This window comes from Chlamydotis macqueenii, chromosome 6 (assembly GCF_036417535.1).
Source record: "Chlamydotis macqueenii isolate bChlMac1 chromosome 6, bChlMac1.mat, whole genome shotgun sequence".
Taxonomy (NCBI): domain Eukaryota; kingdom Metazoa; phylum Chordata; class Aves; order Otidiformes; family Otididae; genus Chlamydotis; species Chlamydotis macqueenii.
In genome coordinates this window covers 18,076,592-18,094,215 of record NC_141561.1, presented here as the reverse complement: position 1 = coordinate 18,094,215, position 17,624 = coordinate 18,076,592, and the positions used below count along the sequence as shown (strand labels likewise).

Below are 17,624 nucleotides of genomic sequence, written 5' to 3'. Positions count from 1 at the left end.
AAATGCTCCCTGACATCAGTTTGACCTCTTCCAATTAACACTCTCTGCAAACAATTTCTGGGCACAATTTGGTTGATAGAATAGTCCCAATAGGCAATTTGCAAGTACAAACTCAGGTCTTTCTGTGCCAGTTGGCCTCAGTGCCCGGGAATGTTTCCAGGCATGTTGAGCCTAACTAGTATAGACCCATCCCTGCCCTCGCATCCTGCCCCAAGGCTGCAGCTACCACCAGTCTGAAAAGGGAGGTCTGATCCCACCAGTTCTCTTGGTGAGAGCAACCTAGTCCTATAAGCTAACTTTTGTAGGATTTCTGACTGTAGCAAAAAAGGTTATATGTTTTCAGGCCAGTAACACAACTGATTAAATTATAATTTCATATTGCACGGTGTAGAGTTTGTTGCAAACCCTTATGATAAGAGAGGGCTTGTCCTGAACAAATGATTTTCAAAACAGAAAATAGCAGAGCATAAAAGATGCAGAGAGATGAAATCTACATATAAGAAATTTTATTTCCTTTTAATAAGGCTGTAAGAAATGCATATTTTGCCTTCATTCCAGGTTGCAGGGGGGAAAAGAGATAGCAATAACTTGTTATACTGTTGTATCTCTGGTGTAGAATATTTGGCCCCTTTTCACACAGTTAAAGCTGACATGATTTTTTTTTCCAAGTAATTTGTAGAACTAGGAATGCAATTATTCCTCCTTCTACATATTAAAAAAAATCACAACTGCAGCATTTCCTTTTCAGTTTGCAATGTTAATAAAATAAATGTCCTCTGTATCTTGAATTACTGAAGCTAGATCTTCAATTATAATAAGTGATTGCTTTTTGTTTTTTTCACAGTTACCTTTACAAGTTTCCCTCCACATCAGGAAGTCTGAAAAAATGGGATATTTACATCTCTCCAGGTAGACTCACTTGGCAATCATAACGATCCATCTACCTAACGCACTCCCTCAGGGAACAATTAAAGGCATTATTCTAGCCTTTTAAGAGTTGCTGTACACACGAAAACTCAAAACCTCGCTCCCTTGGCTGGGTTGCTCTAGGACCCAGAGCGACTGAGATTGACATAAATCTCCACCTGAATGAATTTTCCCCCTATACCTTATAAGGAGCCCAGGAAAACAAGGAAGTGATAACCATGTTCACGTTGCTTTATGCGTGGCTTGTCCTTGTTACCTGCCCAGGTAGCCCTTGTTTTCACTTTTATTCATGGTCTGTCCCGGTAGGGTTGAAGTCTCCTTGCAATCCGGTGCAGGTGACATCTGAAAACATACCCTCTGGGAACATACAATTTTTACGGCATTCTACCTTTATGCAGACGATAATTAACACACTAATATTTTTTTTTTTGTCACGCAGCCAGCACTGAGAACGAATGGGGATTGAATTGCTTTGCCTCTGTTTCCTATTTCTGCAAAGAAATAACTATGTGCAAGGTAAGGCTCAGGGCTAGGAAGATCCATTTCATATCCATTTTTGCATTGTTTCTTGCTTGAAGTTGATACTAAATAGCTTTCTTGCTTCTATATGTAACCATTCCTTTCTGTTTAATGACTTTTTTTTTTTGACAGACTGCTGTAGGGCTACCCTGCAAATTCATCTAAGATTTATACGATCATTACATAGCACAATATTTATGAAAGTGATGGGCATTTGGGCAATTTTGGTTATACTAATCAGTGTTTGATCCGCTGAGAAACTTAATACTATGCCTGTGAATTCAGTATTTCACTAGTACTTGCACAATAAATTAAAATCATGTCAAATATCTACAGACACCCGAGTAAAGCAATATTAAGCATACAGAGTGAACACAAATCTGCTCTTTTAACATCCCTGGTTCTGCTGGCAGTGTCTCACCCGCACCATACCAGAAACACATGTAACGCTTTATTAGGTGCGCTGGAGAAATGTGTAACCTGTTCTCGGTGAATGCCATCCATAAAGCAAGCGTGTTAATTGTCAGCAATTGTGGGGTTTTAATTTTTATTAGAGAGTTAATCTTCTACCAATAGAAATACCTTTATGAAGGAATTTTATCAGTAATCCTAAATATGGCTAAATGTGCGCATTTTTTACCTCCCACATTATCTAAATGACAACATTCTTCATAAATTGAATGATTAAACACATTATTAATAGTCTTTTATCTTCTTGGATTTAAATTTAGGGGCCTGTTCTCAGGAAAGTGCAGTGACTTGTGAAGATTGTTTGCTTTCTGGACCACACTGCGCTTGGTGTTTTCAAGAGGTAGGGTAAATGATACAAAAAATTTCAAAGACTTGAACTGTTTATAGTAGCTCTGAGTGATGAAGTATTGACTTAATTGGGTCAGCCTGTGGTTTTCTAATGCATACAGCACTTAGTGAAGCCTTCCTGGGGATCAAAAGTAGAATTCAATCTACAGTTTAGGGTCTATTATTCATTGTTGCTGTGGTGGGGTTTTTTTTGGGGGGGGGGCGGTGGGTGGGTTGTGGTTTTTTGTTTGGGTCTGTTTTGTTTTTTTTTAAACCCTTCCTTATCTAAGGCAGAAATAAAAGTGCTATTAGAGGGATTCGAGTCATTAGCCTCAGGGCTGACTCGCCCACAGCACTGAAGATGAAGCACCAGAGATCAAGTCAGAGACCAGACCACATCTTACATATTCCATGTCAAGCTAGACAGTGTAAACAGAAGGTGCTGCAGTCAGTTTGCATATACAAGTGACTAATCGGTGGTGGATTTTACGTATGATGATAGTGTTGGTTTTATAATTAGTATGATATAGGTGCAATGCTTTGGCTAAAACATTGGGCTTAAAAAAAAAAAAAAAATCTGGATTTTTTTCCTATATATCTGTCGCAGACTTTCTGTGTAACCCTGGGCAAGCCACTTAACATCTCTGATTTTAAAACTTTCACCTGCTAAATAATATCTCCCAGCTTCACAGGAAATATTGTAGGTCTTAGGTGATTAAAGTTAGTAAGATAGTCCACTATTACAATTAAAATCTTGCCAGAAAAAATAAAGAAATGAAATGTTCTTTTCATGACAGTTTCTGATTTACATCTTTGCTGTTAAAAGTATTTCTTGCTTTTTTGAATAGCAAAATGGTACCTAGGATGGGACTAACATACTGCTTTACGAAGCAGCTGACAAAGACCAAACAGCACTTAAAAAAAACCCCTAAATTTGCTAAAAATAATACAACAGTTTGCAAAAAATGTTACCATAGGAAAAAAATCCCACCCACATTAGTGTGTTTGCAGTAGTTTTTATGTTTATACTTAACAACAAAAATAGAACTTTCTTGAAATCAATTTGATCACATAATTTTGACTAACATAATGTATTTTCAGAAAACAAAAATGAAAACACAATTATTGATTTTTAAAAAAACCCCAAAACTGCGGAACTATTGAAAACTTCAGAGTAGTAAACATAATTTTTTTATTTGTTCATAGGCTCATTCACTTGTTTGCTAGAGAATAACACATCAAGAGTGCAAAAGACGCAGGAGCTTTAGTGTCAGAGTAAACACAAGTGCCTCCAACAAAACCGCTGTTTTCTGTAGGATAAAACCACACCTTGTAATTGCACTTGGAATATGAGTTTGTCTCCTCACATATATGTTTTGAAAAGCCAACGAATCGAAGTGTGTAACTAAAGGAGATGATACGGATCTCCTCGCTAAAGTTTTATAATGGTACATGATTTTTATGCGCATTGTATTTGGCAGCAGTTGGTGAGAGTTTTCCCTGAGCAAAGACATCTGATTTGGTCTGAAGAATAATAAAACACTGTTCCCATCAGGTGTCTCAACATTGCTTCTGCCAAAATGTATAAGATCCCTGATAATTTTCAGGCATGAAGGGTGACATTTTGGTAGAAAGAAGGGTCCTGGTTCTAATTTTAATACGTTTAAAGTAAATTTGTTTTGCTTTGGATGGAAAGCTCCGCAGTGACTGAATTCAGAGAATATTTGTGATTAATGGCTGAACCCCAGGGTGCTTACCCAAATCCAAGAGAAGAGAGCAGCCCTGTGGTATGGGCCCATGACCATCAGCCAGAAATTTAATGTTTTGGTGCCGGTTCTGCCAACCATTGCCCAGGTTTTGGTGAAAATGTCTTTCAGGCCAGAGCAGTTTCTAGTTTAGGAGACAGCTGACTGATTTTGAGGACTGCAGACATAGCTCTAGGAAATGGTAATAAGGCACAAAAGCCTCTTTGTAAAACTAACCATTAACTTCACCACAACGCGGGGATAGTACCTGCCCTGCAGCAGTGTGGTGGAAAGGAATGCATATCGGGTGCTTTGAAATGTGTAACAAAAATAAACTGTGAGCTATCCAACTGATATTGATAGGCTTGTGATTTCCTCCGACGGGGAGAAGGTCAAGTAGGACGCTGGGCCAAACCTCACCAGATAGACGTGGGCATGCCAGGGGCCCCGCCGGCACTGGGGGGTGAGGGAGGGCGGCTGTGGTGCCTGCTGGGCACCAGGCAGCGTAACAAGGACCTGCTACCTGCTTCAGTGAACATGTTAAATGAGTGCTGAGAAGAAAGAATAGGTCAGAAAAAACCCCAATGAACACTGGGTACCCTACTGTTAGTTTGTCACAAAATTCGTAGGAATTTATTATCTGTGAGACCTCTTCTGTCATTAAATTCGGTTGTTCCATCAGCAGTTCAAAACTGTTTAGGAAAGACTGATGGATTTGCAGCATAATCCTGTAACAGAGGCTCAGAGGGGCTTTGTGTTATCATTCCCAACACTGTGAGAAGCCAAATGCAGTGAGTGGCACAATTCCCATTCCCCAACAATAGAGCAGTTTCTCCCAGGGTACCAAATCGGTGTCAGTTACATTCATTATACACCTGTGTGACATGATCCATGAAGGGCAAATTTAGATTTCTGTGCCACCTAGATCTCTTTCTGCACTAGTTTTCACTAACTTGCACCTTTGTTTCTATTCCCTGCATTGACCTTTCATCAGCCAGCTGGTGGTGGCTGGTCAGTAAATACAGGTAACTCATCCCTTCCTTCTGCTGTTTGCTTTAGAATTACACAGACTCGGCTGGAATCCATGGCAGGTGTGATACCCCAGAAAACCTTTTGTCAAAAGGATGCCAGTTGAATTTGATTGAATTCCCCATTTCAGAAGTAGAAATTCAAAGAAACAAGCCCCTAACTGTAGCAACCCAGAAGAACAATTCTGATGTCACACAGATTTCACCTCAAAAATTAACTCTCAGGCTGCGACCAGGTAAGTCACTCAGTTCATAAATGTGGGATTTTTTTTCAGCCAGTGTGATATACCAAATCTTTTCAGACTGAAAGGTGTAAAAAAAAAAAAAAAAATCTTGATAGAATAAAGATAAAATACCTATGTTGAGTGCAAAATTATCTGTTGACTCATCAGATGAAAGCTAGGTTTGACAGAGTTCAAAATACTTTCACAAGTGCTGGGTACATCATAAAAGCAAGGAGATTTTTTTTTTTTTTTTTTTTTAGCTCTTCTATTCTCCTGCCATTGAGGTGGCAGTGAGAGTGTGGAACCCCCCCAACCTCTCCAGCCCTGTTCCTGTGCCTCTCCCCCACAGGTCTGGCAAACAGTATGTCTCAGAGACAGCATAAAATCTTGCTTTGAGGATTTACAAGGTACCCGTGACATTTATGGAAACACTCCAGACCTATTTTGGGGTCTTTGAGATATGATTTTTTTTTTTCTGCAGAAAATTTGGAATAAAGAAACATAAGAGAAAGCCAGTTAGGTCATGCCATAGTGTTGGAATGGAGACTAAAACCTGTGCATACACCCTGATTTTCTTTAAATTTCTGAAGTACATGGTACGTCCCACAAATGCTACCTTTAGTGTTAATTAGCATCATACCTAAATTTTCTAAAGCTGCATAGTGCCAAAGTGATTTTATCACATTTTTAAATTACAACAATCAGTTGTAAATCTATGGTTATGGCTTTACTGAAGAACAGTTCAGAAAAAACCACTAGAACTGCTTTTAATTTTTCAAACCTCCTGTATGAGATTTTAGCTTGCAGAGAATTTTTGACATTCTTAAAAAATTCTGCTGATGATTTGAAATACTACATAATTTTCACCATAAACATAAACTTATGAACAACCTGTTCATAAGCAACCTGTGTTGCTCATACTTCTATTTTCAAGTGCTAAAATGTATCTCATTTTTTCCCATGGCTGTTATAGGACATGAAGAAACAATACAGATCAAGGTTCGCCAAACTGAAGATTATCCAATTGATCTCTATTACCTCATGGATCTTTCAGCCTCCATGGATGATGATCTGAATACCATCAAAGAACTGGGTTCAACTCTTTCCAAAGAAATGTCGAAACTGACAAGCAACTTCAGACTGGGGTTTGGATCTTTTGTTGAAAAACCAGTTTCACCATTTATTAAAACTACGGCTGAAGAAATAAAAAACCCTTGCAGGTAGGCAGGGAAAGTACGTACCTCTGTTTTTATGCCAGCACTAAGTTACAATAGTAATCTTTAGCATAAAATTCAATTCAGCAGCCTCAGTGGAACCTCTTCCAGCTGTGACTGAGTCAGTTTGGAGAATAAAATCTGTTTCTTTTAGTTTCGCGCTCTGATCATCATTCTCTTGAGCCTTATGTTATCTGGAGAGAGGAATCTGGGAGTGATTCTGCTTTTTAACTTTTGCTGCTAGCTACAAATGTGTTTAATGGGTTAACAAACAGGTATGCAGAATAATTAGGTATTTTTCTTTTATTTGCTAGAATACACATATATACAAGAATCTTATGGCATTGCTATACCAAGCAGGTGCAAACTCAATCCCAACACAGAACAGCAGTTTCACTGGCCCATTAATGTTGTTTTGCTAATTTTTTATCTTATGGTCCGGCAGCATCCCCCGCACCCAGGCTGCCCTAGCACTTTCCTAACCTGCGCAGAGAAGCAGCTGTGCTCCACAGCCTGGAGCCGGAGGGCAGCAGCTGGGTGGTGCTCTCCGAATGTCACACAGGGACGGACCAAAGATCCGAATGTGCTTCCGAGTGTGAAAACAAAATGCAGCAGGGAGCACGGCAAGGACTGCACATTGTTAACTGGCTGAATTACTCTGCTCTAGGAGGCATTTCCCAGGCTTGATGCAGACCTGTTTGCATTGCCCACCTCACTGGATGCTCTATGACTCTCTTATGTTTTATCTCAGACACTGAGATATATGACCAGAAACTAATCTGGATAGGGCTGTGAAGTAGCCATTGCAGTGATTTTCCACTCTGTACTATCCAAGCTGTCTTGCTTATCTTGTAGAAGTGTGCCATACGAGTGCTTACCCACCTTTGGATACAAACACGTTTTGCCACTAACAAATGATGCTGAGAAATTCAATGAAATTGTGAAAGGACAACGAATCTCTGCTAATATAGACACTCCAGAGGGAGGATTTGATGCAATTATGCAAGCAGCTGTTTGCAAGGTAATTGAAACTTCTAGGTATAATATTGATAGTTCTATGTAGCATCACTTCTAGAACTATATGGTTATATTTCAAAGAGTATTGTCATTCAAGATTTTTTAACGCAGTCCAAGAGACTCGTTAGATTTGTGTGAAAATACTTTTGGCAGTTATCAACTTAAACATGCATATTGCAATATTTTTAGTGTTTCTTTTTTATTGGCAGGGTTTAAAAAGAAAAAGAACTGTATAATTACTGGGTCTGTTTTCTCGATTGTTTTTTCTTTAACTATTTTTGATTAACTATGTTTAGAGTAGTAAGCAGATTGACATGAACATGGCCAGCCCATGTTATTAAACACAGGAACAGGAAGACAAAATGTTAGCCAAAGACAATGGAATGAACATAATCGCTAAAAAGAGATGTTGTCATGTTTTTAACACTCACTTTAAAATTATTCCCTTCATTTATTTTGAGGTGGCATTCTTCACATCTTTTGTTGCTTTTCTATATTGTGAGTGCAATAAAGCCTGCTAAACTAATGTATTTTAAATGACAGGAAAAAATTGGATGGAGGAATGATTCTCTACATTTGCTGGTGTTTGTGAGTGATGCTGATTCCCATTTTGGGATGGACAGTAAACTGGCAGGGATTGTTATTCCTAATGATGGAAACTGTCATTTGGACCACAATAATGAATATTCCATGTCAACTGTTCTGGTAATTTACTGCTAATTTTGTACAAGTCTTGCATTCTGGAAATTTAAAGACTAACATAGGCAACTTAGAAAATGAATGAAAGTATACCTTCATGACTGAAATGTGTAAGATTTGAGGAATCTAGGTATTTACTGTAATCTATTTTATTTGTAATTGCACATTTTAGTAAAAAGAAAACAGTGTGTTTGTATAGAATTATAATAGATTATAGCTAGGGAAAAAGAAAGCACAAATCTTATTCCTGTTAACCGGGAAAACAGATGGAACAGGACTGACTAGTATTTCCTTCTGCAGGGAAGGCAAAATTTGCATTAATCATGTTCCCTGCAAGGGTGTGAATTCAGGAGGAGTTCAGGAATTTGCAGGACACTGTTCACGTAGGAGAATTTACCAGCTTAAGGTTTGGTGTTCAAAAATACTGAATGTGTACATCATTGTGTTCACTGTAGGACAAATACTCAGTCACTATGGCACAGTCTTATTCTTTAGTTTTATATATATATATATATATATACATATGTTATCACAGATGTTACTGAGTTAAGTGTCCCAGTATGGAGGTCAGCACTGTACTTTCTCAGAGGAGTTTCCTTAAAAACAAGGCGAAGAAATGATATATAATATCTTCTATTTTGTGTACATGTAGTGCCTAATTACAGTTTATGCTATACAGACAATATAGTATTAATTGTCATCATTTGAATGTTCGAATATATGTTTCATGGGAGATAATTAGCCACTGGTTGCACATGAAAAACGGATTGATGCAACTCTTTTCTGTTTCTTTGCAGGAGTATCCTACAATTGGACAATTAATTGACAAACTTGTGCAAAACAATGTTTTATTGATTTTTGCTGTAACGAATGAGCAAGTTCAAACATATGAGGTGAGCAAATGAAAATGTTCAGTTCTCCAGTATTTTAGGTTCCGGTTTTAAGGTTCACCCTTTTACACAGCTGATACAGGAATTCTAGTATTAAGGACTGAATTCTGTAAGTTATTTATGTAGTAAAAATAGCTAAGAAATTATACATCAGAGAAAGGGTCTTTTACTAAGAAGTGCTTATTCATGTATTGATTTTGATGTTCTTAGGTAACATCTAAATTGGATTTCAAGTTGAATCACACTAATTTTTTTTAAGTCAAGGATTGTCAAATTCAGCATTGATAAACTGTTCAGTGTAATCATTATGATTAGCCTTTCATGTTTTATGAGGCTAGAGAGGGATTATTGAACTTGTTCTTACTTTTATAAGACAAGAATATATTCCGAAAAATACATTTGTCTTCATGCTCAACTCTGAGATAATTTTATTTTTTTTTTCTGTTGACCTGAGAGTTTCATTAATTTGTTCCTGTGTCTCTTTCCAGACAAACAGGAAAGTAGTGGCAAGATTAAAAATACAAAATGTGATGAACAAAGTCCTCTTCCCTCATGTATCATTCCTCCTGTCCACTGAGGGAAAACACTTTCTTATAGGAATTTTTGATAGTAGGATTCACAGAGTCCAATTCTATGAAGTACTTTCCTGTTCTGTGAAGCCATATCATGGGAAATGGGAGCTGGGAGAGAGGGGAGAGCAGAGGAGTAGTGGTTACAGAGATGCAAAATCCATGTTTTTAATAAACTGAATATCATTAATACCTGCAGCTCTATCAGTCATCCGTGCAGGTACCTGTTTTCAACATCCATAGACAGAAGCTCTGTGCTGCTTTTGGTCCCGTTAGCGTCCAGCTGAGAGCTGAGGCAAAGCCACCAAGGGCTGCTGAGCTGCTTTTTGCAGTGAATGTGTGCAAAAGCCCTCTGAGATAAAATAAGAAGGATATTGGCAATTCTTATTTCCTTTTCTGTCCAGTCCTGATGCTGGGAAAAAAAATCTTCACATGGAAAAAAAAGAAATTCTAGGTAAGAATTCAGTAAGGATAAGAAGGAGTTTGCAGCCTGTGCTTGGCTGCCTGGCCACATACTGCTATGTGAAGGGGGACAAGGGGAGGGAAATTGTGTCTCCAAATTTATTTGGTTTGGTTGAGAGGGAGTCTATAAAGCTGATCCTGCTGATACAATAAGCTCAGCTTTCCAAAGGAAAAACCTTTGCACAATATTCCTTACTAAAAGCCAAAAGTAAAGGAATGAGAAGAAAGATGTTTCTCTGGTGTGAGAACCATATGGGAAATAGAGAAGGGTAAGGAAAAACGCCCTATGTTACAGCAGAGAAAGCAGACGAGCCCTTGAGGTACCCACCAGTATGATAGTTTTCTATTTTTATCCTCTGTGTAACCCAGGGAAGACCCTTCGAGTGCTTCTCTGACTGATTCCAGTTGTAGAGTTGTCTTCAGTAAGTCTAACACTCCAGGTGTTTGACAAAAGTTACAGGAGTCACATCCTCCATAAACTGATTCTCAGATTACAGCCTTGACAAGGGAGGAATAACTCTGCATCGTGGAGCACTGACTGCCTGGCTTTTTTAAAGATTGAGTTGAATACTGAGCTGAAGTGTGAAAATGGAAATCAACAATAACAGAAGTCAATCACAAATGCAATGGGATTATATAGTCATAGCACAGTTTAGTTAAAATTTGTACATTAAAAAACTTCTACTAAATCTTATTATTGTTCAACAATTTCTTAATAGGAGCATAATTAATGACAAGTGAAATCTTTTCCCTGTTTTAATAGAAGCTGCATGAATAAGGGCTGTTCTGGGAGGCAGTTTGGAAGTATCTCTTTGATTTATAGAGCCTTATTTATCCAAAGAAACTTTTCTCTTACTGATGGCATTGTATTTTCTTTTGGAAATTGCTGGTGGTCACCCTCAGAGTTGGCCAACAGTGTTCTTATCAGGGGGTTTCTATTTCAGTATCCCTGTGTCAGTGTTATACCAGTATCAAAGTTATCAAGTGTTCACTGGGAACACTAAACAAAGATTTATAGCTAACAAAAAATTCAAGCCATTGCCAACCCAACTGGGCAATGATTTGTTCTTGTTACTTTCTTTGTTAGGAAAAAAATGCTACTACCTTCTATCTTGTAGGGTATATAGTAATCCCATTCAGTATATTCTCTGTGCTGCTTTCATCTTTTCAATACTGCCTTCTGTCACTTGTTTGGATTGCTATAGCTGTTACGGTCTGCTTTCAGTGCTGTAGGTGATGTGGAAAATCAGTCAAAGCAGGTACAAAAATCATGTGTGTCTCACAGCAGTTTTTCCAGACTACATTATGCTTTCAAGAGCATATGTAGGATCTGCCAACAGAACAATAGTGTCATGTTTTCATCCGCGTGATTCAAATTTGTAGTATGAATGTAAATAACCAGATATCTATGATTAAGAATGTAAAAAGAACAAAAGAAGACAATGAGAGTTATTCTTGTGTTAAGGCCACTGCTCAGGTAGCCTGGAAGAGCTGGGAGAGGACCCTAAACTGGCACTTGGCACTACCATTAAACCACTCTCGTCTGGCTGTCTTACTTCTTTTTAAAAGCCTCAGTGATGGATATTCTGCAGTCTCCCTCAGAAAACCCTCCCAAACTTAATTATCATTTGAGGTGGACAGCCTCTCCTCAAATATCTCATCTAAAATCTACTTGAACTCAGGATCTAATTATATTGGACCCCAAAACTGACCACTGCTTTTTATAATTCAGTTCTTAGGGACAAGCATACATTAAAATGATGTAGTCAGGATGTAGAAAGCACAAGTCTTTAAATAGACTTGATAGATTCCATTAGTCTTAAGTGCAGTGTTCAGACTGTCAAATATATATTTTATATTTCTAGCCCTGTATAATCCCCAACAATTTAACCCAAAATGTTTCAGTCATTTAATATTCTTGATCCTTGTCAACTGAATTTTCAGTTTATCCACTTACACACGTGTGTATTGTTATCTAACACACACAATGATGGATTGCACAAGCACAGAATATGTATGCTTGCAACATAGCTGGTTTCAGTTTTGATCCTTTCATGCAACTGAACAGCTCCTCCACAGCAGTCTAAAAGAGGGAGAAGGTTTAGGTCTGGTGCTCTCCCTGACCACAAGAACTTTAGAAGCAGCCATGTGGAAACATTTATAAGGCCACTCAAAATTAAATGCAAGAGAGGGGAGGAAGTTCCTTACACTGAGCCCTAATAATTTGAGATTATTTATAAAAAGGAGTTTTTCTTCCCCAAAAAAGATCTTTTAAGTATACTCATATATGTTTAACTTTTTGCACCATTAGTCTCAGCTGAGTCTTACCAAAGCAGCAGGGAATGTTTTTATTGTATAAAAGCTGTCCATTTAAAAAACATCTGTGAATACTGCAATAATAATGATATTTTGACAAACTGTTTAAATCCTATTTTTGTAGAAAAGAAAACATCAGTCTTCAAGGTTTCATGAAGTAGTTATTATTATTGTTTATATTATCTGTTTTCAAGCAGAATTGTTTAAAAAATAATTCAAATTTGGTTGAGGGGAAAGAATCCCTCTTTAATCCTGACTAAGCAGCACTGATGTTGAAGCAGAAACTAGGGGTGTTTTTTTTAACAAATTACTTCTTTTTACTTACAGCAGAACACAACTTGAAAATTGACTGCATTCCACTGCTGAAAATTGAACTAAAAATACTCCAGTCTCCACACTTGTACAGAATTTCAGATTATTTTTATAAATTTGGCATGACACTGTTTATGATGGAAATTCTTCTATCATTTACACTGCTAAAAATTAGACATAGCCCCACTGGACTCAAATATATAATTGTCAAATTACACTAACATGAATCAGAGTATCTCTATAAAAAGGCAGTTCACCTTTTCATGAATATTTGCTAAAAGACTAAATTCCATGACATTCTTTGGATGTTTTGTGATAGTAGCACTCCAAAAACATCAGTCTGCCTCATCTTGTTAATGGTTAAATAGAAGTATTTGCTAAAAGGTAGGGTTTAACCAGTGGACTGGAGATACACACTCAGACTGGGCTTGCAACGTCATCCTTGAATCACCACGCAGAAAATTTTTGTTCAAAGAGGAAAGATAAAACAAAGTCTTCAGAACAGTATATCCCTGCTGTTTGTTTTGCATGCCACAGATTAAAGGGTACTATACTTTAAATTCCAGGTTTATCGTCTTTTCTTACAATTATCTCCCGAAAGGTCCACGTGTACAAAATGCAGAGTTTCAATATTCTAAGAATCCTTGAGAGAGCACTAATCACAAGAGGAGTCAGGAATTCAAAGTCACCAGCTGTAGCATAAAATGCAGTTAATCCCACTGATTTACAATAGCACTTCAGAAATCTAATGAATGATAAGTATTCCATACATAACATATTAAAGTAATCACAGGGCTTTTGGAGATGTAGAGTGTAAGAAGGATATAAAGGTATCAAATTATCCATGTGTGTTAATAGCTTTCTGGAATTCTTTTAAATTAAACTAACAGCATTGATATGACAAATTGCAAAGGAAAATGAATGCTACAATGTGTGTTTTTAATGACTAACCCTTATTATTTCCCAAAGGCATAGGTACAAGCAAGGAAAGTTCATGTAGTTAACAATCAGGCAAGATAAATTTTAACTGAGCATATTTAAAGTCTAGCTGCTATATATCATCTAACTGTGATAATGCAATTTAACACAAAAGGAAAAATTTTTAACACAAAAATAAATTGTTAAATTGGCACTCTATTATTAACATAAAAGTCAACATCCAATCAATCACAGCCACAGACCACTGGAATACATGGTGGGGTGTTACATCGATCATAAACCAGCGGTGAGTTTTTCAACGACCTTTGTTCAAAGCTCTCGTAGCCCTTATTTTAAACTTCTTAACTTCTGTGCCCTCACTAATCAGAATTCAAGATGCTCAGTTGTTTGCAAAGATAAAAAAGTGACTGCTGTGGTTGAATGTAGAGTCCAAGACTGTCAAATAGTACAGCAACAGTAGAACTGCTGAATCTGGTTTGGGTTATTTTTATTAAAGAAAAACACAACTGTTGATAGAATATATCTTCCTTCTAAATTTTTAAAAATATAGCTGAAAAATGCTGTAGTATCAAACTTCCAAGCACAGAGAGGTGGTTTAGCAATATACATCCCATTAATTTTCAGTGAAACACTTCTCTATAGGACTTTTTCGATAGGATGTGTCTCACTGAGTCTGCAAGGGGCCTTGAAAATGTCACTAATATTTATTTTAGTTAGTTCCAATGTATTTTATTCTTTTCCAGATGGTAGTTCCTTGTCACCTACCTTGTTACTTCGTCTTTTCATAAACGCTTTAAATTTTTCTTAATATATTTTCAGAGCTATGCAAAGCTTATTCCTGGAGCTACTGTTGGACGATTACAGAAGGATTCTGGAAATATTCTCCAGTTGATCATTGCTGCATATCAGGTAAGAAGATGATAATGTTTTCTTCTTGCACATCTATATTTTCAAAATTAGGCTGCAATTTGGTAAAAATAAGTGTCCTTGAGTCTTTTTCTGCACTAATTACAAGAACATGATTTTTTTTTTTATGCTTAGGTGCTGACCTTAACAGGAAAAGCTTTGTTTACTCTGAGGATTAAGTGAGCACAGAAACAGTAGTTTTATTTGTAATTTATGTTTATTACTCTACTGAAATTAACTATATTACTATATAGAACTATATCCAGTTCTCATGTTTTTCCTAACAAAATTGCTGTAATTCTTAAAATTCTGTCTTTCCTTACATTGGAATGCTCAATTCACATCAGTATCTCATCTGTCTTGCCTTCTTCATAGTCCTCTAGTTCACATCTACTCTTAAGCCTCCTTTGATAGAGGTATTCAGGTCTCCCAGTGCAATACTTCCACTCTCTTCCCGTCGGTAACTGTCACCAGAGCAGATGTACAATTGCTTTGCAGGAATATCTGGGGAAAAAACCACTATCCTGTGCTCACTGCTCTTCTCCGCTTTAGCAATTTGATGCTGCCCCTGTGAGGCTGTTCTGAGGTTTTTAAAAAGCAGAACACAGGAGCTGAAATGGGTTTGTTTAGATAATATCGTGAAGATGACAGGAAGATAAACACAGTGCTGCTCTTCAGAGCTTTGTTTGTAAAATGCATCCTGGCTGCCTGGTTCTCTTCTTTCAAGGGAATGTTTTTAGATAGTCTTACATAGTTTTTCATTTACCATAGATTTCTCTCTTCCCTCTCAGCCCCTTTTTACTAAAAACCTGTTCTACCAGTTGGCTACAATGCAAAATAAACCTTTGCAAAGAGCTTCTATTTCTTTCCTTACATTTTTTTTTCTGCTTTTCCTTCTGTCAACTGAATAAGACCATCATATCCCAAAGTTATTTTGGTCTTAATGACAGGAAAGCAAATAAAATTCTTCTAACTCTTATAAAAGCACTACAATTGGTGAGTTATTATTTTAAAAACTTAAATAAAAGATACCAGAAGATTCTCTATACTATGGAAAATTAAATAAGCAAAGAACTTTAAGGTTGAACTTGAGAGCCTACAAATTGTAATGAATTGGGGGGGAAAACCTTTACATGAGCAAAGCTATTGCTAAGCATCCAGTGGCACCAAGACTTCATGTCTGGAGTCCAACCCGTTAGTCACATCTAGTTCCTGTCAGGATTTCTTGAGGATGGCACTCTAATGTCTAGACAGAGGTTCCTACCTCTAATTGCATTGTCATGGCACCTTCTCCCTTGCTGGAATACTGGAAAGGTGGAGAGTGCACCCTTGCCTCTTCCCCTTAGTGTTACCTATTGTCTTCCTCTCCAAATTGGACAATCCCAGCCTTTTAACTCTCTACTCAGCTGTCCCATCCCCTTGGTGACTTTAGCTGATCTTCTCTTTACTCAGGAATGAGTCCTTACTGAGATGCGGAGACCAGAAGAGCTTGCAGTACGCAAGACAGGGCACGCTAAGGTTTAGTCAGAGGCAAAATGGTGCCCTGTGTCCTGTTCTCAGCATCCTTGCTTGTGGTACCCAGTACATTGTTAGCTTTTTAGCTCCTGCATGCTTTGAGCAGATGAGATTCCAGAGCTGTTAGCAGTGACCCCGGTGCAGCTCCTGAGTTTTTTCGGCCGGTCTTGGGTTTAGCCATGCTGTGGGCAGGATTTGGAGAGAGCTCTGCTCCTGCCTTCGGGCCATAACTCCTCGTGTCCTCGTTCAGGTACAGCATGTCTGGACCATGTGCCAGAGTTGCTCACAGCTTCTTAAACTCCCACATTCATTTTGAGATGTACAAAGTGTACAAGTAGCAACCTGTCACATTCAAAATTTCCCGAACGCCACTTTATTACATTCAGCCTTAAAGGTTAACAATCTTAATGCTTTGTGATTGAAAATCTTCCAAGCAGGAAACACTGAAAATCACCTTATTTGACATAAGTTAAGACATCTGATTTTTTTTTTTTGACTGGAAGGAGAGGGTTAAAAATCACATGCAAAAAAAGTAGATCTAATTCCATTTTTGCCACAGCCCTCTCATGATACTCTCAGTAGTGTAATTCAACACTCAGTGTCTCTGTTTCTTTACCCACAAAAAAGGAATAAATAACTATTTTCCCTCCAAGAGTAGAGTTAGGTTAAATCTTTAAACAATTTTAAAGTGCTTTCGAGTCTTTACTTGCTGTACAAACACAAGGTTTGCTAATACCATTCACTATGTGTTGCTATTTAAATGCTTCAGAGAGGAAGTCAGCAAGTTAAGAAAAACTGAGCTGTCAAAATATTTGTTACAAGGAGTTCTTGTGTTCTTTCCAAGTATGAATCATTTTCTTCTGTAAGCATATTTCTGTCTGCTTTGTTTAACATTGAATTCTGCATAACTTTGTATTGCAGAGCTGTAGGCTAAATTGCTTTGTGTCAGATATCAGGCTGTTTGGTTAAAGTTATTCCGAGATTTCAAAATTTCAGAAAAATGTCACTCTCTTCCCCCCATACACTCCCAGTGCTTGGTTCTCTTTCCACTTACAGGAAAATAAAACCAAAGAAATATCTTAAAACAGGACAGGTAACACAAGGGCACAAGTTTGTAACACTACTTTGTCTGTTTCATTTAGAAAATTTTTTGAATGACAATGTTTCTCTGTGAATGGCTTAGAGCTCACTAAACTGTCCCTATTTGTCCCCAAACTATGGCCAGGCAGCTTTAGTAGATTTAAAACATGATTAGAAGTCCTTATAGATATTAAGATTTAAGAAACTGGAGTTTGTCACAGGTTGTGTTCATTTTCAGTGGTGTAAGGTGCCTGTTTTGACCACTCACAACAGCAAGGCATGTTCATAATGACATGTACAGACGCCAGGATTCAAAGTATTACAATTTGGTCTTCACTGGCATTTAATTTGCTCTCACAGTTGCACTCTGAGCCTCTGAACCAGAGCACTCTGAGCCAGTTTTGCAGCTGGTGGATGAGGGACTATTTGGTAATATTTCCTGTAACATTAGCACATACCAACGA

The 17,624-nt window shown here is 37.6% G+C and overlaps 1 protein-coding gene across 1 annotated transcript in view; it reads left to right on the top strand.

Moving 5' to 3' along the window:
• The first annotated feature begins 847 nt into the window (after window positions 1–847).
• Window positions 848–17,624, top strand: part of ITGB6 (integrin subunit beta 6) — a 32,198-nt gene continuing 15,421 nt past the window's right edge. The window contains exons 1-9 of the mRNA XM_086750557.1: window positions 848–909; window positions 1,367–1,443; window positions 2,178–2,257; window positions 5,049–5,253; window positions 6,215–6,461; window positions 7,311–7,476; window positions 8,016–8,177; window positions 8,969–9,064; window positions 14,479–14,568. Coding sequence (XP_086606683.1) covers window positions 1,383–1,443; window positions 2,178–2,257; window positions 5,049–5,253; window positions 6,215–6,461; window positions 7,311–7,476; window positions 8,016–8,177; window positions 8,969–9,064; window positions 14,479–14,568 — 1,107 coding nt within the window. The 5' untranslated portion in view covers window positions 848–909; window positions 1,367–1,382. The remainder of the gene's footprint in view (window positions 910–1,366; window positions 1,444–2,177; window positions 2,258–5,048; window positions 5,254–6,214; window positions 6,462–7,310; window positions 7,477–8,015; window positions 8,178–8,968; window positions 9,065–14,478; window positions 14,569–17,624) is intronic.